Genomic DNA, 21,137 nt, shown 5'->3' on the forward strand with positions numbered 1-21,137 from the left:
GTGAAATTTGTCTTAAGAACATCGCGTTCAACATAAAGTCTTGATCTCAGTCTATTTCTCCAAGCCGATAAATTCTTTTAATTTTTTTCTATTTCTTTTCATTTCTTCCTTAACTTGTAATTTGGATTCAACTTAACTTCTCATTCAATTCTATACTTGATTTATCTTTTTATAAAACTAATTTGCACCTAACAAACAGTAGAACACCCTATAAGGAATGCATGTTCTATGGTCATAAATGTTCGATTGGGCCTACTAATCGGCTACTAATGTTTGAGTGGTTAGTCTAATTCACGTGTCATTATGGAGACGGACCATGGGAAAAAAATGAACTGAGTATCAATATGGCAAGTAAATTAATAATAATAATAATAATAATAGTAATAATAGAGAAATTTTCCAAAACGTGATCAACTTTTGACATATAAACCAATGAGATTGTCACTTTGGAATAAAAGTATAAGCAAGTTTGTCACTTTAAACCATCAAGATTGTCATTTGAAAAACTTGTGATCTCGTTGTTCATGTTTTAGGAATTAAAATGAACAATAATCCGGAATCGGAACTTTGTCATATTCAACTCACGAAATGGTAGGATGACGAGGGTGTCTGAACCTGTAAGCCAAATTAGCAAATGTGAGGCAACTAGTCTCTTAGAGCACCATATTTCGCCCAAAATTCCCTTTGTAGATGCAATACCCCGACAAACCAAACATACCAGGTAAGTCGAGATAAATCCATGTGAGTAGTCAATAAGAGGGTTTGAACTTTAGACCTCTCCCTTTTTGGAGGGAGGTCCTAGCCACTACATCTAACACTCATTGGTTGTTAAATCTTATTTTGGTTTGGATAAAATTTGAGATGATCTCGATCAAAATATTTTCAATCATTCAATATTTAGAGTATCAATATTTTGGTCAATCGAAATATTTTCAACCATTCAATATTTAGAGTATCAATATTTTGGTCTAATCTATGAACTATGAGTGTGACAGATTATCCAAATATTCAAGTTTGTGGTTAGGAATGAATGAGCGTAGTCAAGGTGGGAGTGGGTGGGAGGATCCAATGAAGAAGCCAAGAGAAAAATGCCAAAGTTAAGAGACAAGTTGATTAGAAATATAAGGACTTGGTGTGCAATTGAGAGTGATTGAGACACATTGAGACAACCACATGTGTTGTATTACATTTATGTTTGAAGCATCATGACAAAGCGCACACACACATTGATAGATGATGAAACAAGGAAAAAAAAAAAGATGCCAATATCACTTTTATTACATCCAAAGCAAGGTCTAAGTATGACAAAAGAGATGCAATATTTGCATTTCCAACCTTCATCATTTTTCCTTCCAAATTTAGACCTCAAACCCGATCGCTCGAAATTTAGTTGTTTGTGTTGCTCCGGAAGGACCCCAAAGCTTTAAGACCCGCTGCTCTAAGAACGAATTGGTGGTAGGCCGCAGCAATGGCAGCACCAATGAACGGTCCAACCCAGAAGATCCACTGCAACGAAGTTTAGGAAAAACGTTAAAACTTGGTAGTCAGTTAACGAAAAGAGCTTATATTGCCACACCAACTTTTACTAACACCAACCACCCTAGATGTGTGCTAATTCTTTGATGAGTTACATATGAATTGGGATGGCATTAGCAAAAGTTGGTGTGGTAATAGAATCTCTTGCTAACATAATAGATATCAATTAAAAGAGGAACATATACTTGGTCATCCCATGCTTTCTCTTTGTTGTAGATCACTGCAGCTCCTAGGCTCCTAGCTGGGTTGATGCCGGTACCTGTGATGGGTATCGTGGCTAGGTGAACCATGAAAACCGCGAATCCAATGGGTAGTGGTGCCAAAACCTGTTCAATGAGTCAATCAATTATAAGTGCCAAAAAAATCGATTTTTATTCATTTTCGCCCATTAATTGATATATTAACAAGTCCTTATTTAGAAATTCTAAGCTCAATTGAACAAATCTGTACTTGCATTTAATTTTGTCTTAAAAAAATTATTGACACACCAACTTTTATTTATAACACATCAATCCATGAAATAAGACTAAAGAAACATCAAGTATCTCTCTCTTATAATCTTCTAATACCCTTAAAAAAAATTCTAACAAAATAAAAATAAGAACTCTTTGGAAAAGAAGAAATGAGGAATTTTTTTTTCTTTATCTTCTAGGACAAGAAGAAATAGGGTGCAATTGACTACCTCATCTTGGATGGATTATTTTATTTGGAAGATTAGTGTGTTATAAGTAACATTTGGGGTGAGAATATAAGTTCTCATACTCATAATGACATTTCACTGTTAGAGAAGGCATGAAGGTAACGGATACCTAATATTTTCTTCAAACGTAAATGTATAAAAATCGTTTTTGCAGATAAAAAGCACATTATCAAAACCCAACAATAAATAATTACACGTGGCGTGATTTTAATAACAGTCATGTCTGCAAACATACACCAAATCAGTCACATCATGACCAACCCGACCGAACTCTTATTAATTATCAAAGAAACAAGCTAGCCTGACTAAGTTAGTAAGATTTCAAATCTTACTAAGGCTTATTTGGCCCACATGGATTATCACATTGGTAATCCAACTCAACAGCCTTCTTCTATATATCATCCAAAAACTCAGATTAATCTCATAAATTTAAAATTAAAATTAATATTTTTAGATGCCAAAAGTTGATTCAGTGAGAAAACTTTCGTTACTAACTTAGTAAGGAAAGTATTTTTCATCATTAAACACAAGTTCAAGTTCTGTTAAAGACACCAAAAAGGGTATAAAGAAGGGGAATGATAGAATACTTACGGGTACATGGGAGTCTCTAGCACTCCTCTTAGGATCAGTGGCTGAGAAGACAGTGTAGACAAGAACGAAAGTACCGATGATCTCAGCCGCCAAACCTGTGCCTTTGCTGTAACCAGGTGCGAGTTCGTTGGCCCCACCACCATAGCGGACGTAGTAAGCCTTTTGGAACGCTTTTACGAGCCCAACACCAGATATGGCTCCAAGACACTGAGCCACCATGTACATCACGGCTCGGATCAGAGACACTTTCCGAGCTAGAAACAGCCCAAATGTCACTGCTGGGTTAATGTGTCCTCCTGCGCATTTTAGTAAAGACACCAGTAATATGTTAACATGCACCCTAAGTTATTATTCATTAATAATGTGGATGCGAAGGTTAAAAAAGAGGAATAAATCGCAATAATAATTTTTTTTTTTTTAAAGGATAATTTAAATAAACCCCTATGGGTTTTGGTAAATATTTGAGTTAGGCCCTTGTTTTCAAAGACATACCAATGAAAAACCAGGGAATGACTAAAATGCCCTCCTTCCCTAATCTACTCCAAAAAAATCCCTTTAATGTTTTCAATCCATTGTCCTTAATCTCTTCAACTTGTAGTCGAAAACCCTTAATTTTTCTTAAAAACCCATAATCTCCAACTTTTCCAAAAAAAAATTATTTTGTACATTATTGAGCTTTGATGAAGCTGGAATCTTGAGTTCAAACAAGGGTAAAAAAAAAAAAATATTTGTTGAAAGGATTATGGATTTTAAAGGAAAAAAAAAATAGCTAAATGTTGAACATGAGAATATTTAGGTCATTTTATCTTAGTATCTCATAGAAAACTATGGTCAAGAAGAGGTATCACTAAATTTTCACCAAAAACAGTGGAGGACTCTCCAAATTACCAAAAAAAAAGATACAAAAGATATGGAAGTAAAACAAGAGAGAGAGAGAGAGAGAGAGAGAGGGAGTGTTGGGAGTGTTACCAGAGATACCAGCAGTGCAGTAAACAAGAATAAAGATCATCCCACCAAAAGCCCAAGCAATACCAAGAATACCAACACCACCACACTCATCACCATTCATGGTTAGATCAGTCTGTCTCTTGTACCCAATCACAGTTAACACAGTTATATAAAGAAACAATAGAGTTGCTATGAACTCAGCTATCAAAGCCCTATAGAATGACCACTTTGTTAGCTCTTCCCCATCAATCAATGGTGCTGGTGGTGGATCTTGGTAGTCCTTCGAAGCCACTTCACCGTCCTTCACCATTCTCTCTCTCTCTCTCTTCTCTCTCTCTCTCTCTCTCTCTCTAAAGAACTTAAAACTTCTGAGACTAGTGAGGGGCTGAAGGGGTATTTATGGGAAGCTATTTTGCTTTCGTGGGCTGTGGGCCCTACCATTACACTTCCACCCACCGGCCCAGTTTTCATTTCATTTGTACGTCACACCACTGGAATTTTTCCACTTTTGTTTTTAGATTGAGATTATTCTATTGGCACACCAACTTTTACTTGCAATACACCAATCCTTTTGAAATTTTATTAATGATTGTTTATAACATGTTCATTAATAACATGTTTGTTTGTTATGTTACAAATTAAAAATAGTATGTTAATAGAGGCTCCGATGGTTTTTTTTTTTTTAAGTGATATATTTGTGGAAATTTTAATTTTTACATTTTTCATGAAAAAAAATATATAGTTTGAGATACTCCTTTTAGAAAAGGGCAATTTAGACATTACCACTAGTCCAGTAGACTTTAGAGAATTCAGCGAATATTTAAGATGAGTTTTTGTATTTTTAAGACTAATAATAAAATGATGGGTTAAAACGTACGTCGTCTGAACACGACTGACCTGGCAAGTGCACAAAATCGTAGATCTTTTTCCTTGTGTATCTTGAAGAAAAAGATTTATGTTTCTGTGTACTTGCCATGTCAACCACATATAGACCGTGTAAGTTTAACACATCGTTTTACTATAATTCTATTTTTAAAGCAAATGACATACATCTTGGCTAAGTTATTTTTATAAAATACTCCTCGAAAATGAATAAATTAACTAACCCTTATTTTCAACTTAAGCTTTAAAAAAAAAAAAAAAAAAAAAAAAAAGACCTTGACACCTCCTATCCCACAAAAAAAAAAAAAAAAAAAAGTCAAACCATTTCGCTTCAATTAGGTTGAAGTGTCAAGATTTTCACTCTCGGGGTCTTTGTTTAGGCACAATTTGAAATATTACTTAACTATTTTATTTATCATTTTACTTATTTAATTGTTTTTTTTTTTATTTCAAAAGACTTTGTCAAATGAAAGTGTTTAGTGGATTAAAGTGTGTAAGTGTTGATACTACTATCTAGGTTCAAAATCCACCTTCACCTCTACTAATTATGGATCGTTCAATTTTGCTTTTATAGCCAAAAAAAATAAAAGGACTTTTCCAATTAAACTAATTAAGAATTTATTATTATTATTTTTTTTTTTGTGTGTGTGGGTGTGGGTGTGGGTGTGGGTGGGGGGCATCAACCATGTTCGGATTGGCTCGAAAAAGAGTTTCCTATTGATAGAGAGCTTGAATCTCCCTTCGAGATGTTGGGATACAAGCTTCCAACTCTCCACCAGAATTGAAATCAAATTTTAAAAGAAAAATCCCTAGGCTCGGAGGAAGATCAAGAGTTGTCCAATAGAATCATGGGTAAATTACTATTTCGTGATCAACTTTTGATGAATTTATAATTCCGGCTCACTATTCATTTTAATTATCAAAACATGAATGAACAACAAATTTGGAGGTTTTAAAATAGTCAAATTCGTTGCCCCGTTCACGTTTTGATAATTAAAATGACTAGTGAGTCAAAATCGTAAATTCTTCCAAAGTTGATCACGTTTTCATAAATATCTCATAAATTATAGTACTCTCAAGATTGAAGACTACTTTTAAGGAAAATTTTGTTTCAACTAGAGAGCAGAGATGAGGGTATTGTAGTCATTTTATAAGTCTCTTCTACAAGGCCACAGTCAAAGGTTAGATGGAAATGTCCAAATTACCCGCCAACTTAATTTCCTGAATGTCCATCTCTCCATTTATTTATTTAACGGCTAGTAAAGGAAATTGTGACGCGTGTGCGAATCAACGGCATCTACTCTCGTGAAGGTTGAGAACTTGGTCCCGATTCCACTCTAAACACTAGGGACGACAACATCACTTTTGTAGGGTCTACGCAATATGCCGATGTGACTTTACGAGGTTCCTTATCTTGTTTTTTTTCTTTTTCTTTTTCTTTTTTTTTTTTTTTTTTTTTTTCTTTTTTTTTTTTTTAAGTGGGTTTATTTTTGAACTTTTTCTTATATTTGGGGGAATTTCAATTTGAATCTTGATAATCAAACCACCCGACAAGACAAACTCAATCGACTATCTTAACGTGACATGTTTGAAAATTGTAGATCTGTGCTGCTCGGGATATACAGTTGCACTTCCTTGTAAAAAAGTGTATTTCTAAGAAATTGTGTATTCTGATAAAAGTAGATTTACTATTTCCAAACTTGTCACGTCAAATAGTCGATTGAGTTTGTCATGTGAGGTAGTCAGATTATCACGATTCTTTTAATTTTTACATTTTATCATGAAAAATATAATTTGAGATACTCCTTTTACAAAAGGGCAATTTGGGCATTACTACTAGACTCTATAAGATTTAGTGAATATTTGAGATGAGTCCTTGTATTTTTAAGATTAATGATAAAATGACGAGCTAAAACATATCTAATCTGTATACAACCGACATTGCAAATGCACAAAATTATAGATCTTTTTCTTGTGTATCCCGAAAAAAAAAAGATCTATGGTTCTGTGCAATTATAATGTCAATCACGTATTATCACCATTCTATTTTTAAAGTTGATGACATACATATTGACGGAATTCTCTTTATAAAAGTCTACTAGAAAATGAATAAATTAAGTAGCCTTTATTTTCAATTATAAGTATAAAAGAAAAAAAAAAAAAAAAATACTTGGCACCTATCCCATCAGAAAGAAAGAAAAAAAAAAAAAAAAACAAGACAAATCATTTAACTTCAATTAGGTTTAAGTGTCATAATTTTCCCACTTTTTTTCTAGGCCCAATTTCAAATAGGGTATTGTTAAGGTGTGGCATAATGGGGCATAAGTTAAAGTGCAATAAATACATTTTGAATATAAAATTATTTATTGCACTTTAATGTGTCCAAAAGGGCACATGTTAACAAAACTCATCAACCATGTTTGGATTGGCTCGAAAAAGAGTTTCCTATTGATAGAGAGCTTAAAGCTCTCTTTGAAACGTTTGGATACAGACTTCCAACTCTCCATCAGAATTGAAATCTCATTTAAAAAAAAAAAAAACCCTCATAAGCTATGAAGAAGATCAAGAGTTGTCCAATAATAAATCATTGAGCTCACTCTCAAAGATTAAAGACTTCTTTTAAGGAAAATATTGTTTCTTACAAGAGATCAGAGATGAGGGTATTATAGTCATTTTATTAGTCTCTCCTACAAGGCCACAGTCAAAGGTTATGCCGTCTATTTGAAAACATAGAGGGACATATCCAAACTCCAAACAACGTCTAGTCAGAAAGTATATTGTGACGCGCGTGCAAATAAAAAAGTATACTCCATTGTCACGTGCGTGCGAATCTACGGCAGCTACTCTCGTTGCGGTCGGGAACTTGATCCTAGCCTAGGGACGACAACACCACTTTTGAAGGGTCCACGCAATATGTTGATGCGATTTTAAGTAACTTATTCAGAAATGAAGGTTTATGATTTATGAATCTCTATTTCTACTTTTATTTAGATTTTCTTTTTTAAATTATTAGTTATTCTATGAAAAAGTTTTCTAATCATGGCTTTCTTAAGTTCGTTCGCTATCTATTTTACATGAAGGGCACGTATCGATTTGGTCTACCGATAAGATTATTCATCAAATCGATTTGTTTAGTATCATATCACATCTGCAGTCTGGGATTGTGTCCGCAATCATTTTGCATGTATTAGGGGTGCAACTTGATTCAATTTAAATCGAGAATCAAATCAAATCGATAATTTTGGGATGGTTTAGTTCGGTTTGGAATAAATTGTGGTTCGATTCTGGGTTACGAAAATGGAGAATTGATCAATTTGATTCGATTTTTGAATCAAGTTTGTATAGAACTGAACCCCTATGCAATAAAGAAATATATATGTATATAATAATTATTAAGAATTATTTTAAGAGTTAGTACATAGATTAGTGATCTTTTATAAATAAACTAATGACTTTTTATAGATAGGTTTGTGATTTATTATATGAAATTTTATGTTTATTTTTTTATTAAAAAATATTACTTATAATTTATAAAATATTTACAATCCGTGAAATCAAATCGAACCAAACCGACTTTAATTCAATTTGGGTTGGTTTGATTTAAATGGAATTTGGTTCGGTTCTGATTCTTATTTAGTAGAATCGACCTATGTCGGTTCGGTTCCAATTTGATCTCAAATCGAATCGAATCGAACCAAGTTGCACCCCTAGCATGTACGAATTTGTCCACTCAACGGATGCATCCACCGTCGATTTACAACTGAATTTCGTTTGCACTCATCCTCAAAATCTTATTAAAAATCAAATCTTTCATTTGAAAATTTCATTTTCTTCAATTTTTCAGAGGAAATTATCCTCAACTTACTCTTTGAATTATTTTTAGAGAGCTACTATTGCCACACCAACTGTTACTAATACCACTTCATTTATGTGCAATTCTTTGGTGATTTGAATAAGAATTAACGAGTCATTAGTATAAAATTTGGCGTGTCAATAGCAAATCTCTTTTATTTTCTAGAGAGTTGTTATTGTCACAACAACTTTTACTAATACCACACCAATTCCTATGTAAATCAACATAGAATTGTCCAGAGTTGGTGTGGCGTTAGTAAAAGTTGGTGAGGCAATAGTAACTATCTTTTTTAACATAAATCCGAACCAAATTTGGTAAATAAATAAAAATAATAGGTGGGCCCACACGAGGTTATTGGTTTTTATAAGAACACGTAGGCTATTTGACACGTTGATCAATTAGATTTATAGCCAATAGATGTGGGCCCAAGTCCAACTGCCCAGCATCACCGACCATCCTGGCCGCCCAATTCCAATTTTCCAACCACTTGTAACCAGTCACATCTTGCCACGTCTACATTGCGCCGCCACAGTGGCCTTAACCAGTAATGTTTATAATATGTGTTAATTAATTGACTAATTATTAACCTAATCATTATTTTGATTTGATATTACCGACTTTAAAATATAAGTAATATTCGAGGAATTTTTTGTGGCTGCAACATCGCCACGTGTCATGATAGTGTACGTCAGCTTTCGAAATTGTTGGGTTGGGCATTTTTGGCGTTTCTTATGTTGACACTTGAAAAACTTTGATGTTGGATAATATATTTTTTAGTCATTGCTAACGTGCGCACGGTGGAAAGAATAAGCCATCGAGCCACTATGTTTAGGAAAATCCAAGCACGATTTTTAAACTCGTCCGAGACCGAGACGTATCATCCGAGTTAACTCGGTATCAGAGCTGAACGAGACCAACTCACAAAGTGATTTTTTTGACCGAGTTTAACATGTCATGTACAATTTTTCGAGTTATCTCACGAGACGTCTCAAACGTATCAAAAAACTCGTTCGAGACGACTCGGTATCGGAGCTTAACAAGACGAGATGCGATACCGAGTTTAAAAACCATGAATCCAAGTGATGATTAGACAGGGCTATCGAATTTTTCGTGATCCCAAGTCCGAATTCTCTGTCTTTTGATTTTTCTTTAGTGTGTTTTTTTTTTTATAAAATTAATTAAAAGAAAGTCATAAGTTTTGGCTGATTTCTCAATAGTCTATTTAGTAAATTTTTCTCTTTCTTTATAATTTTGATTAAATGTTCTAATCATTCAAATTCATCATTTTCAATAAAAAAAATTTGGGGTTTTGACATCTCAATTGAGTTTTGTTTTGTTGGAAAAGATTTAAGAAGGAAGAAAAAGTCATTTTCAAGGATTTTTCACATTTTTTTTCTTAGTTTTGTGATGAAAATCGATCAAGAATGGTACTTTTGGGTTGAAATCAATTAAACAAATCATTATCTCAAGTTTTTAGTCATTCTGTCCATATATTTTCATTAAAAAACTCAAAAATTGAAAATTGATGGATTTTACCAATGGTGAACTTGACAGTAAATAAAAAGCATCGAGTTCAACAGTAGATAGTGGTGAGTTCAACAATAAAAATTGTGAACTCGACACTAAATAAAAAAGCGTTAAGTTCGACAGTAATACAAAGTGGTGAACTCGATAGTAAAATAAAAAGTGGTGAACTTGATAACAAATAAAAAATAAGTGAGTTCACCGGTAACAAGGACCATTAAGAAAGAAAAAATTGACTAAATATCCCATCAAGCTACCATGCAAAACTTAGGGACTATTTAAAAAGAAACCTTTCCGTGAGTGTCCTTTACGTAATTTATCATTTTTTTCATGGAAACTTGTAACGTAGAAAAATCATGTTATGATAATGGGGATATAGAATTTTTTGTGGTCCAAAGTCCAAAGTCCCAATTCCCACCCCTACTTTTTTAACATAGAAAAATCATGTTATGATAATGGGGAAATAGAATTTTTAGTGGTCTAAAGTCCCAATCCCCCCCCCCCCCCCCCCCCCCCCCTTTTGTGGCTTTCTTTAATTTTTCAACCCACGGTTTTGACTGACATTTGACATGACTTATTGAATTATTTTTTCTTTAAAACTTGTAACATACAAACCCTCCGCCTCATGAAGAGTATTTTTTTTTTTTTAGTTGACCATCGATATGTCATGTGGGGCGTAAAATTAAACTCCATGTTAAATTAATCATGATTGAAAAATTATTGAGGTATTTGTTGGGGAATGGGAATTCTCGATAACTTGCCTGAGCCTCTGAAGTGTTTGGAACACTTGAGTGGACAAGTCTACTCTTTTTTGTGTTCTCTAAAGAAATCTGGGCCCCTGATATGTTGGAACAATTAAGTAGACAAGTATATTTTCTGTTTATGTTCAACAAAGGAAGGGAATGTAATACACTTATAATATTTTTGATCAAATATAATTGATAACATATAGATATAAACTTCATTCTATCATTTTTTTGCACTTTAAAAATATCATTATAAAAAAAATATCTTTTTTTTTTACATGATTTGATGAACCTTTGAATCCAAAAAATCATAACTTAATCGAAAAATAAGAATTTCTTTATATTAGGAATGTAATCGACATTTTTATTCAAGTAATTTGTATTTTTGGACACCCAAATGTCAAAATATCACCTTGGACAAAATAAAAAAGATGCTTAAAATATAATTTTATAAAACACGTCAAATTTCCTAAGCAGAGCATTACTACTTCATCCACTATATAGGTTGAATTCGTGGTATCTTTGAGCCCATGAATTATGCTCTTTGATTGTTGAATTTTATCTCACGACTTGGAGTTGTCGACTCTATAGCTAAGCTGCTGAAGATATATTATGATAATATCCAAATTATCTTTTTCTTTAAGAATGGAAAATATTCGAATGATGCGAAATAAATGAAAGTCAAGTACTTAATAGTTAGAGAAAGAGTCTAAAAATAGTTGGTGTAATTATAAAATATTAGTACCACTCAAATGATAGCTGATCTATTGACAAAGAGGTTATCACCAAAAGTTTATAGAGATCATATTACTAGGTTGGGTCTTTTGGAGAAATCTTTTATGTATATGGAATATATTACTTTGAAATAATTATATAATTGACATTAAGATTAATACTAAATAAAATTTGTTTTTGTTTATTTTCTGTTTTTAATTATATTATACATATTTTGTTTTTATTTAAGTAATAGAGAAAATGTCCTGATAAGACTAAATGAAATATACCCAATTAAAAGTTATATCAAAGAGGGTATTAATGACGTGATACATGGAAGGAAATATGACATAGATGACATACAACCGTCATGACTCATACTAATATTTAATCGCAATATGTCATTAAAGAATCTAATTATATATTAAAAATATTTATGATTTTAAAATTCGTGATCACATATATAATATTTTTATTATAAAATCCTAAAGTTGAGTCAAATTTTAAAATGTTTTGAAATTCACTATTAGTACAATCGGTCTAATATACTAAATAAAAGGATGTTAAAACCCATGTGACATTTTAACCTTATTGACCCCTACTATTTTAGTTTCTAAATTACACGTGGATTCTATAATGTAATAGATATCAATTTTAAATAGAAATCCAATATCATTAAAATTGTATTCTTTAATGAATTAGTAGGAGACTTTGATGAATAAGAAACCTACTAAAAGAATTAATCTAGACCCTTAACCTTCATCTATAAAAATGATTGACTAACCTCATATTAGAGTTGTTGAAAGAACATGAAACGTTGAAAACGTTAAGATAAAGGAAGTGATATCCATCGATCACAAAAACTCAGTCAATCCAAATAAAGAGAAGGGAGAATGTGAGCCTAGAAGAAAATACCAAACCGATTGAGATTTCGCAAAGTATAAGGAAAGAATAAATTAAAGGAAGCATCTTTAAAAGTATTGAATTAAATATTTAATGATAGCAGAAGGTAAATAACAATAACTTGAACTAAAATTTGTTCATGAATGATTATTTGAGATATTTGTTTGATTGATTCTATTGGGATAAAATAATAATCTAAAAAAAAAAATCATTCACTTATAAAATTTCAAATTATCAATAATTTAAATTATGGGTCCAAAAACTTTTTTTTTTTTTTTTTGATTTTGTCATTAAATAGTTCTATTTTAAATGTGATTAACAACTCATAAGTTAAATTGTAAACCCAAATTTATATATAATATTCCCAAGAGCCGGATATAAAGTCTCATATTATAAGTTAATTTGATATTACCGACTTCAAAATACATGTCATATTTTAGAATTTTTGTGTGGTAGGAATGTCGCCACGTGTCATGATTAATATAAGTAATTTGTTTTTTAAAATTGGTGGGTTGGCGTTTCTTACGTTGAGACTAGAAACTTCGCTGGTCTATTATACATTTTTCCGTCATTGCTAACGTGCGCACAGTGGAAAGGGTAAGCCATCGAATCATTATGTATGGGAAAAGTCCAGCGATGATCACATGGGGCTATCGAATTTTCAGTGATCCTAAGTCCCAATTCTCTCTCTTTTGGTCTTTCTTTAGTTTTCAAGCCACGGTTTTAGGTTAGGCTGACGTTTGATATGAGTTACTGAATTCTTTTTTAGTATTTATTTATTTTTTTATTTTTTTATTTTGGGAATTTGTCAAATAAAGACACGTGATGACAAGCGGGAGTACAAATTTTTTAGAGATCCGAAAAGTGATTCAAAAACTCATTAGTAACAATCGACGGTCCAAAATTCTTCAATTTTGTAAATCACTTTTGATATTTCTTCTGATAATGATCTCCTCACCATAAAGATCATCCTCAAGAAGAAATCAGTCTAATCCGAAACGTCTAACCCCATCAAAAGTGATTTACAAATTAATAGTAAAAATAGACGATCCACAATTATTGAACTTGTAAAGCACAATTGTTGGGGTTAGAAATTTTGGAATGAGCTGATTTTTTTTTTTTTTTTTTTTTTTGGTGAGAAATTTTGGAATGAGATGATTTTTTATTTTTATTTTGTAAGAATGATCTCCTAGATTAAAAACATGTGTAAAAACAATCATTTTGCAAAATATGGGTTAGAAGTTTTGGATTGAGCTGATTTTTTTTGTGAGGATGATCTCTATGATGAGAAGATCATCCTCACAAAAAATCAATTCAATCTGAACCTTCTAACCTCATCAGAAGAGGTTTAGAATGTGGACTATCAATTTTTTACCAATAATTTATAAATTACTTTTGATGAATTTAGAAGTTTTAGATTAGGCTGATTTTTTGTGAATGTGATCTGGTCGTCGTAAAAATCATCCTCACAAAAAATCAGCTCAATCTGAAACTTCTAACCTGTATTTTGAAAAGTGATTGTTTTTACATATGCCCCTTAAACGCCCCCCATATATATATATATATGTATATATATATATATATATATATATATGACTTATAAGTTTCAAATTGAGTTGATTTTTCGTAAGGATGGTCTTTATGGTGAGGAGATCAACTTCACAAAAAATCAGCCTAATCTGAAACTTTTAACTCCATTAAAAGTGATTTACAAATTAATAGTAAAAATCGATGATCCACAATTCTAAACCTCTTCTAATGGGGTTAGAAATTTTAGATTGGACTGATTTTTTGCGAGGATGATCTTCTCACCATAAAGATCATTCTAAAAAAAAAATCAGTCCATTCCAAAACTTCTAACCCACATAGGACAAAAGAGTTGGTTTCGTATTTGCTCCCTAATGTTGGCATATATGACTTAAAACTTTTCAATTTTATCGATTTTGGTTTCAAGTATGAGTTCCTTGAAACCAGAACCAACCCTACAAATATCCTATGCCCATCTAGTGCACCTCGAGTGCCTATAAAGACAGATAATATTATTTTTTAAAAGAAAGTTGCTATTTGCACTCCCAGCTTTTACTTATTCTAAACCAATCTTATTTACTTCTTTTTTTTTTTTTAATTGGGTATAACAAGTCAAAGTTGGGTTGCCAATACAAACCCTCTTTATAAATGAGAAAAAAATAAGTATCAAATGAATTAGGCAATTATTAATCAGTGCTAAAGTATAACTTGTAATTTCTCAATTGAAAGTCAAAGATCTAAGATTACTAGAAGTTCACGTAAAGAACAATTATTTATTTATTTTTGGTAGAATTCACATTCTCCTTTTATATTTTAGTTTTGATCAAGCACATTTACTTTAAGATATTTCTTTGTTAGTATTTAATTAGACTACTAATTTAATTATAAATATCATTAAATTAAAAAATTTACCAATAAGGTACCCATTGGATACCTGTTGGGTAGATAGCTACCTAGAATGGGAAAATTTCGATTTCAGTTACATTGGGTACCCATCGAGACCCTTCCTATAAATAGAACCAATCTTATTACTTCGTTCTATATTTTTTATAAAGTCGTCTTCCATCACTTGGTGAAATAATCATAATAATAACTATAGAGGGTAAAATCAATATTAGACACATGTGGGTAAATAAGGCAAATATTTGGTTACATGACAGATTTAACGTGTATCTCAAGGCTTCTATTGATATATTTTGAATTAGATCTAAATAGTTTATGGAGAATCCCTTGATTGGGGGGGGGGGGGGAGATTTGACTCAATCCATTAAAGTTATTCATCTTCTGTATCTATATAAAGAGAGTTAAAAGGAAAAGAATGCTAGATTTTGTAAATCTTGTAATGACTTCAACAAATAATGGAATGGCTCTTTGAAGTCCGGGGACATAATCTGATTTTGGGACGGACGAACCTCGTGAACAAATCTTGTGTTATGTCTATTCTCCTTTTCTCTCTTTTTCCTGAATTATTTTTGTGTGATTTGATCATTTGTATGCATCAATAACAATGGAACATGATTGTTAAGGGTGGGTAAATTTCAAGGAATCGACGACGTCCGAAATTTTACCTCTACAACAACAATAATAATAATGGTTAAAAATCTTAATTAGACCATTCCTCTTTCTAAAGCATTCCTTTAAAAGGGGTTTCAAAAGTCAATAGATCTAGGGCTATTAATTTGAATGAGCGAACCAACTTTGGTCCGAGCATGAAGATAAAATAATAAATAAATGGGCTTTAAACGACCAAGCTCAATCCTCATCTAAATTATACGGCCGAATAAAAATACTAAATTCAAACCCAGCCCGGCCCAATTAAGGTTTCTTCTATTCCAAACTAATCCGATCCATGGTTTGGGGAGAAGTATTGGGTCTGGGTTTCTGACCTTTTCGTAATTCTTAAACTCTTAAAAGGGGGGTAGAGAGAGAGAAAGAGAAAGAGATTTGCTTACCACAGAGACAGAGACAACGAAAATTCGCACAAAAACTCAGTTCTCTGAAATTCATAAATGTGTCCATGGACGACAGTTTGGAATAAAACCCCCAGTCAGAGTATAGATCGTTGTAAACTGAAGATTAGCAGAGCCTCTCTACTTCCAAACTTGAGACCAGAGAGTGAGATGGAGAGGGTTTGGAGAAATTTTTTATTTATTTATTTACTTTCTTTAATAAAGTGGGAGAGTTATTTCTATTTTTTTTTTTTTTATGTTTTATTTATCGGATTGGATTGGGATTGATCCGAGTCCAATTAGAAGATTATTGGATCTAAAATTTTAACCCAAATCCTATCCGAAAATCAAATGTTTAGATCCGAATCCTTTTTTCAATTTTTTTTTTTTTTGGGATTGGATGCAAATCGGGATCACTGCCAGCCCTTAGTAAAAAGGGGTTCTGACACAAAATTTTGGTTTCCTAAAATGCCCCTACTTTTACATTTAAATTTAATATAATCAGAGGGATATTTGGGTCAAAACCAAGAAAATCGCAATTCCACATCCCTAAACGTAATTCTCTCTTAAGACCTTCAACTTGAAGGTATTTTTTTTTTTCTACTCGACCTTCCATTGAACAAAACCAAATGATCTCAATCAACCTCTCTTAGTATATCGCTTATGGGAGCTACTACAACACTTTCCCAAAGGTGTTCATTATATGTCAGTTACATTTTTCAAATTTAAAGAGCTATCTTATCCAAGCTTCTATAACAAGGAAACAAGTGTTACTAAACATATTCCATCAAATTTAATAATTTTAAGAACCTCAAACGAAGCTCTTACAGAAATTATACTTCAAAATGTTTCAATTCATTAGACAGAAGTTGGAATAACATCAGCCAACTTCTACTATAACTAATTGAGTAATCTGTTATCTAGGTTTTTACCTCTTACCCCAAAACTTTGGGGTTTCGGGTATTAATAAATATGTTTTCCTCCATTCAATTCTGTCTAAATCGTGTCTTGTAAACTCTTAGTGTGAACTGCCTGCAATTACCTACCATTGCACATATCATGCCTTGGGATTAGTCCTACATTTCCTTGGATTGTGTACAGTTTTTTTATTTTCTTTCATTCCGAATTTTTAAGATCATCCATCTCAGCATCCTCATCTCAATGCAATATATGCACATGTTGCTTAATGATTTACCAAACATCCAGTCTTAAAAAGTATAGCTGATCTAACAGCCATCTCATAAAATTTTCATTTTAGATGATGGGATGCGTTCGTCAAATAACAACACCCGTATGTATAAAAGAACCAACAAAACGAAAATTCGCTATGGTTGTCATTACTGAAGTTGCACTCCAAATACTGTCTAGGTTCTACTTGTTCTAAACCCTAAGAATTTCAAAATAGCTCACTAAAGTTCCAATTGATAAAGCCATACCTTTGCTAAATTTTATGGGAATAAAGAAAGTTGGTAAACTGGTATGTTAAACAAGGTACTCTTAGTCAATATGACTTTTCCCCCTTTGGAAAGATACCTCGTTTTCCATGAGCTCACCCTCTTACCCACCTCCATTATAGATTCTCATACTTCTTTACTTCTAGACCCAGCACTTAATGGCAATCCCAGATACACTGATGGAAAGATCCCTTGAGCACACCCAAACATTGTAGCCACCTTCAAATTTCCAGCACTTCCCTACCCCGGCTAACTTTGTTTTACCTAAAGTTCATTTTTAGCCCCAAAATTGCCTGGAAGCAACAAAAAATTCCTCTCAAGAATCTTACCTAATCTAGTAAAGCATTGAGGAAGATCAGAGTATCGTCCGCAAACTTTAATAGTGAAACTTGCTCACCCCCATTCTGCACTTGAAAACCTGACATCTCACCGATACTAGTTGTTCTCTTAACCAATCTCCCAAAAGCTTCTACTACCATCACGAAAAGAAAGGGCTACAATGGATCACCTTGCCTCAACCCCCTAGAACTTTTGAAGTAACATGTTGGGCTACCATTATAATGTCAATTTTTACAAACAAGTTAAAGAATTCAACACTTCAAGAAGAACAATAAATAGTAGAAGAAAAAGTAGAGAGGGATAACAAGAATAAGAAAGGAAGAAAAAGAAGTGAAAGTAGAAGTAGAAATATCACAATAACATGTGTTGTTGCTGCTACGACACAACAACAACTAACAGAATCAATGGGTGAGTTGAGGTCAAGCTTGGTTGAGCCCTAACCAAATCCTAAAAAGACGGGCTCTACCTTATACTAGTTTTATCCCCTTATCGAGCCTAAGTCGACTAAGCACTAACAGGTTCGGGGCAAGTAAAAATCACCAAACGTAATATTCAATATTTGTAATGGTAAAAATTTTGAATTTTCCAAATAAATTGTATTTTGTATGTAAAAGATTATACAATCAAATATGAAACTAGTGTCTTATTTAAACAAATTAATTCATTTTTAGTGAGGCGCACCTCGAGCCTTGACTGAGGCAAAACCAAGGCTTGTACCTTGATGCGACTCACTTAAACCGCCTCACCTCACATGTATTTAGGCACCTTCAGTCTGCCCCGCCTTAAGGCGTGTCTGAGGCGCACCAAGGCACTCGCCTTGACTACACTGTCAAATACCTAAAATTGTAAAATAATGTTTAGGATATACCAAATACCTTGGTGAACACCTTAACCAACACAATGTAGGGTTGTGTAATCCACTTTGGGGTTCAAACGTCAATGGTACACAAATACCATATCTTAAAACATATGAATCTAACACTTGAAACGCAAATCATCGTCTTCTCCACCTGATTTTAACTAGATGTCATCTAAGCCCAGTCAAATGCCCTCATTAATTAAACAAATCCACAAACATAATGCGGCTCTATTTATGATCAAGTTATTATTTTCTTACCCAAATATCGTATCTTAAACATACCTGAAGTGCAAAAGCATATCTTCAGCACTGCTAAATGCCTCATTGAACGCATCAACCAACACAATATGGATCTGCCCAAATCTTACACCAAAATCATTCTCTTCATTTCTCCTTTTTCCAAGGAATTCAATCTAGACTCTACCAAATACCTCATCTTCTAACACATCCAACTAAGAATCTACATTGTACGTGTCAATGTGAGCCCAAGACCCCTCAATAAGATCTGAAATCTTACTAAGTTAGTAAGGTTAGTCTAATTTCAGTTTACCACTGGAGTGCTTCATAGCAAATGAAGCTTTTACTCAAATTTTTACTTAAATCTGAGTAAAAATTTGAGTCATGGCTGGAGATGCTCATAGCAGATCTGAAACAAACAAATATATTGAACTTGCAACCAAAACATTCTACAAATAACTTCAAGAAAAGGATATTAAGTAACCAAATTTATGATCGAAACTATGTCCAGACCCTACCTTCAAAGGTAGATCTCCAAAATTCAACAAAATTTCTCAAAATCTCACCAAACAATCTATTAAGCTTTCAAACAGAGTAATAATCCAAAACATCATTGATTCAAAATCAACGAAAACTTACTCAATCTTGAGGGATCTCAACATCTCCATCAGAGATCTCCTGCTGCAAATCCTTCGGATCCTTCCCATCGACCGTACACCCAACAGAAACACAAGTTCCAAGAATCTCCTTCACAGTTCCAGACAACTCCTTCGCCATGGATCTAGGTCTCATCACCTTAGCGATCTCGATCACATCGTCCAAAGAAATGTTTCCTGTGTGTTTGATATTCTTCGTCTTCTTGCGATCTCGTTCAGGTTCTTTAAGAGCTTTGATCACCAAAGCCGCCGCCGAAGGAACTACAGAAACTTTGGCTTGGCGATTCTGAACTGTGAGCTTTACTGTAACTCGGAGACCTTTCCAGTCCTTTGCGGTCTCCTTTGCAATGTCTTCTCCGATCTTCTTTGGAGAGAGACCGAGTGGTCCGATCTTTGGAGCGAGTGAACTCGCTGCACCAACTTCACCTCCTGTAACTCGGACGTACACGTCTACTACCTGACTTGGATCGAATTTGGGCGGCATGGCTGTAAAGGAGAGATTTTTGGGGTTTCTGAGGTTGGGTTAGGATTAGGGTTTTGAGAGTGGAGAAGAAAACGAGCAGAAATGTGTTTAATAATAGCGTAGAAGACAAATGTTGTTGCGAAACCCTAAAATCTCCTTTTGGTGCGAAATCCATCAGCCCAATTCGAAACCTAATCCCAAGCCCAAGACCAAGCTAACCTCTAAGCCCAAGCTTGACTTGGATTATATCAGGTTGTAGGGCTGTCAATGGATCGAGGTCCATTAGGTACCGGTCCAATAAGGACTGGATCGGATCCGGGACTGATCCGATAAGTATTGGATTGGAGCCTTACTGAATCTCGACGTTAAGATCCAGATCCGAACCATTAACAAACGGGTCAGGTTTGGATCTGGACATGATTGATCCAGATCCTCATCCAATAAGATATCGGTTAGATCCTTGTCAAAATCCAAAACATTTCGGATAAGGGACTGATCAGATAAGTATTGGATCGAAGCCTTATTGGATCTTGATATTAAGATCCAGATCCGATCCGATTCAATAAGATATCGGATTAGATCCTTGTCGAAATCCAAAACATTGATCCAGACACGGAGTTATTAGATCGAAACATATCAGATTTCAAGTCTAATCCGATCCATTGACAGCCCTATCAGGTTCGATGTCTTGATCAAAGACTCAATGTCAGACTCGGTGGTCGAGTTTTAGAATTTGAAGTTTTATAAATATTATTTAATGGTATCGTGTGTAAAATATTTGTAAGATATGTAAAAATACATATTCTATTGACACACCAACTTTTACAAGTAGTACCTCAATTCATATTATACTAACAATGAGTTATGTGTGTTTGGGTTCTCTCAGTAAAAGATGGTGTGGCGATAGAATCTCTCTATATATAACAGTTGGGTTTAAGTTGAGTTGATAACGAGAGATGTGATTCTTGAAAGAATTAAATGGACGAACAAGATTTGTTTAGTCGATCCCAAATCTTTGGGATAGTTCAAAAGGAATGGCTCAAACTCGACCAAATGATGGGTTAAGCATGTTGTTAGGCTCTAATGGATTGGACACAACCAAGTTTCAACTCCTTTAAAACTCGAGGGAGTGGCTTAATGGCAATTTCGAATTTAATAAGCGGTGAGACTCTTTAGGTTATGTGTTTGATACCCAACATGAGTAATATTTCCTCGGGACCACTCACGAGGGCGTTCTCTCACTTACCTGGTGCGTG

The 21,137-nt window shown here is 33.5% G+C and overlaps 2 protein-coding genes across 2 annotated transcripts; both read right to left on the reverse strand.

Moving 5' to 3' along the window:
* Positions 1-1,160: 1,160 nt before the first annotated feature.
* On the reverse strand, positions 1,161-4,143 carry LOC147384751 (aquaporin PIP2-4). The gene is made up of 4 exons (XM_086426234.1): positions 3,797-4,143; positions 2,828-3,123; positions 1,722-1,862; positions 1,161-1,506 (listed from the first exon to the last, which is right to left on the reverse strand). Exons 1-4 carry the CDS (start codon positions 4,083-4,085, stop codon positions 1,387-1,389), a joined length of 846 nt encoding a protein of 281 aa, XP_086282360.1. The 5' UTR covers positions 4,086-4,143; the 3' UTR covers positions 1,161-1,386.
* A 15,029-nt stretch (positions 4,144-19,172) lies between these two features.
* LOC147384752 (large ribosomal subunit protein uL11) lies at positions 19,173-20,007 on the reverse strand. The gene has a single exon (XM_086426480.1). The coding sequence runs from the start codon at positions 19,900-19,902 to the stop codon at positions 19,402-19,404; it is 501 nt and encodes a 166-aa protein (XP_086282606.1). The 5' UTR covers positions 19,903-20,007; the 3' UTR covers positions 19,173-19,401.
* Positions 20,008-21,137: the final 1,130 nt, after the last annotated feature.

Source organism: Akebia trifoliata, chromosome 15 (assembly GCF_017979445.1).
Source record: "Akebia trifoliata isolate Shusen 1 chromosome 15, ASM1797944v1, whole genome shotgun sequence".
Taxonomy (NCBI): domain Eukaryota; kingdom Viridiplantae; phylum Streptophyta; class Magnoliopsida; order Ranunculales; family Lardizabalaceae; genus Akebia; species Akebia trifoliata.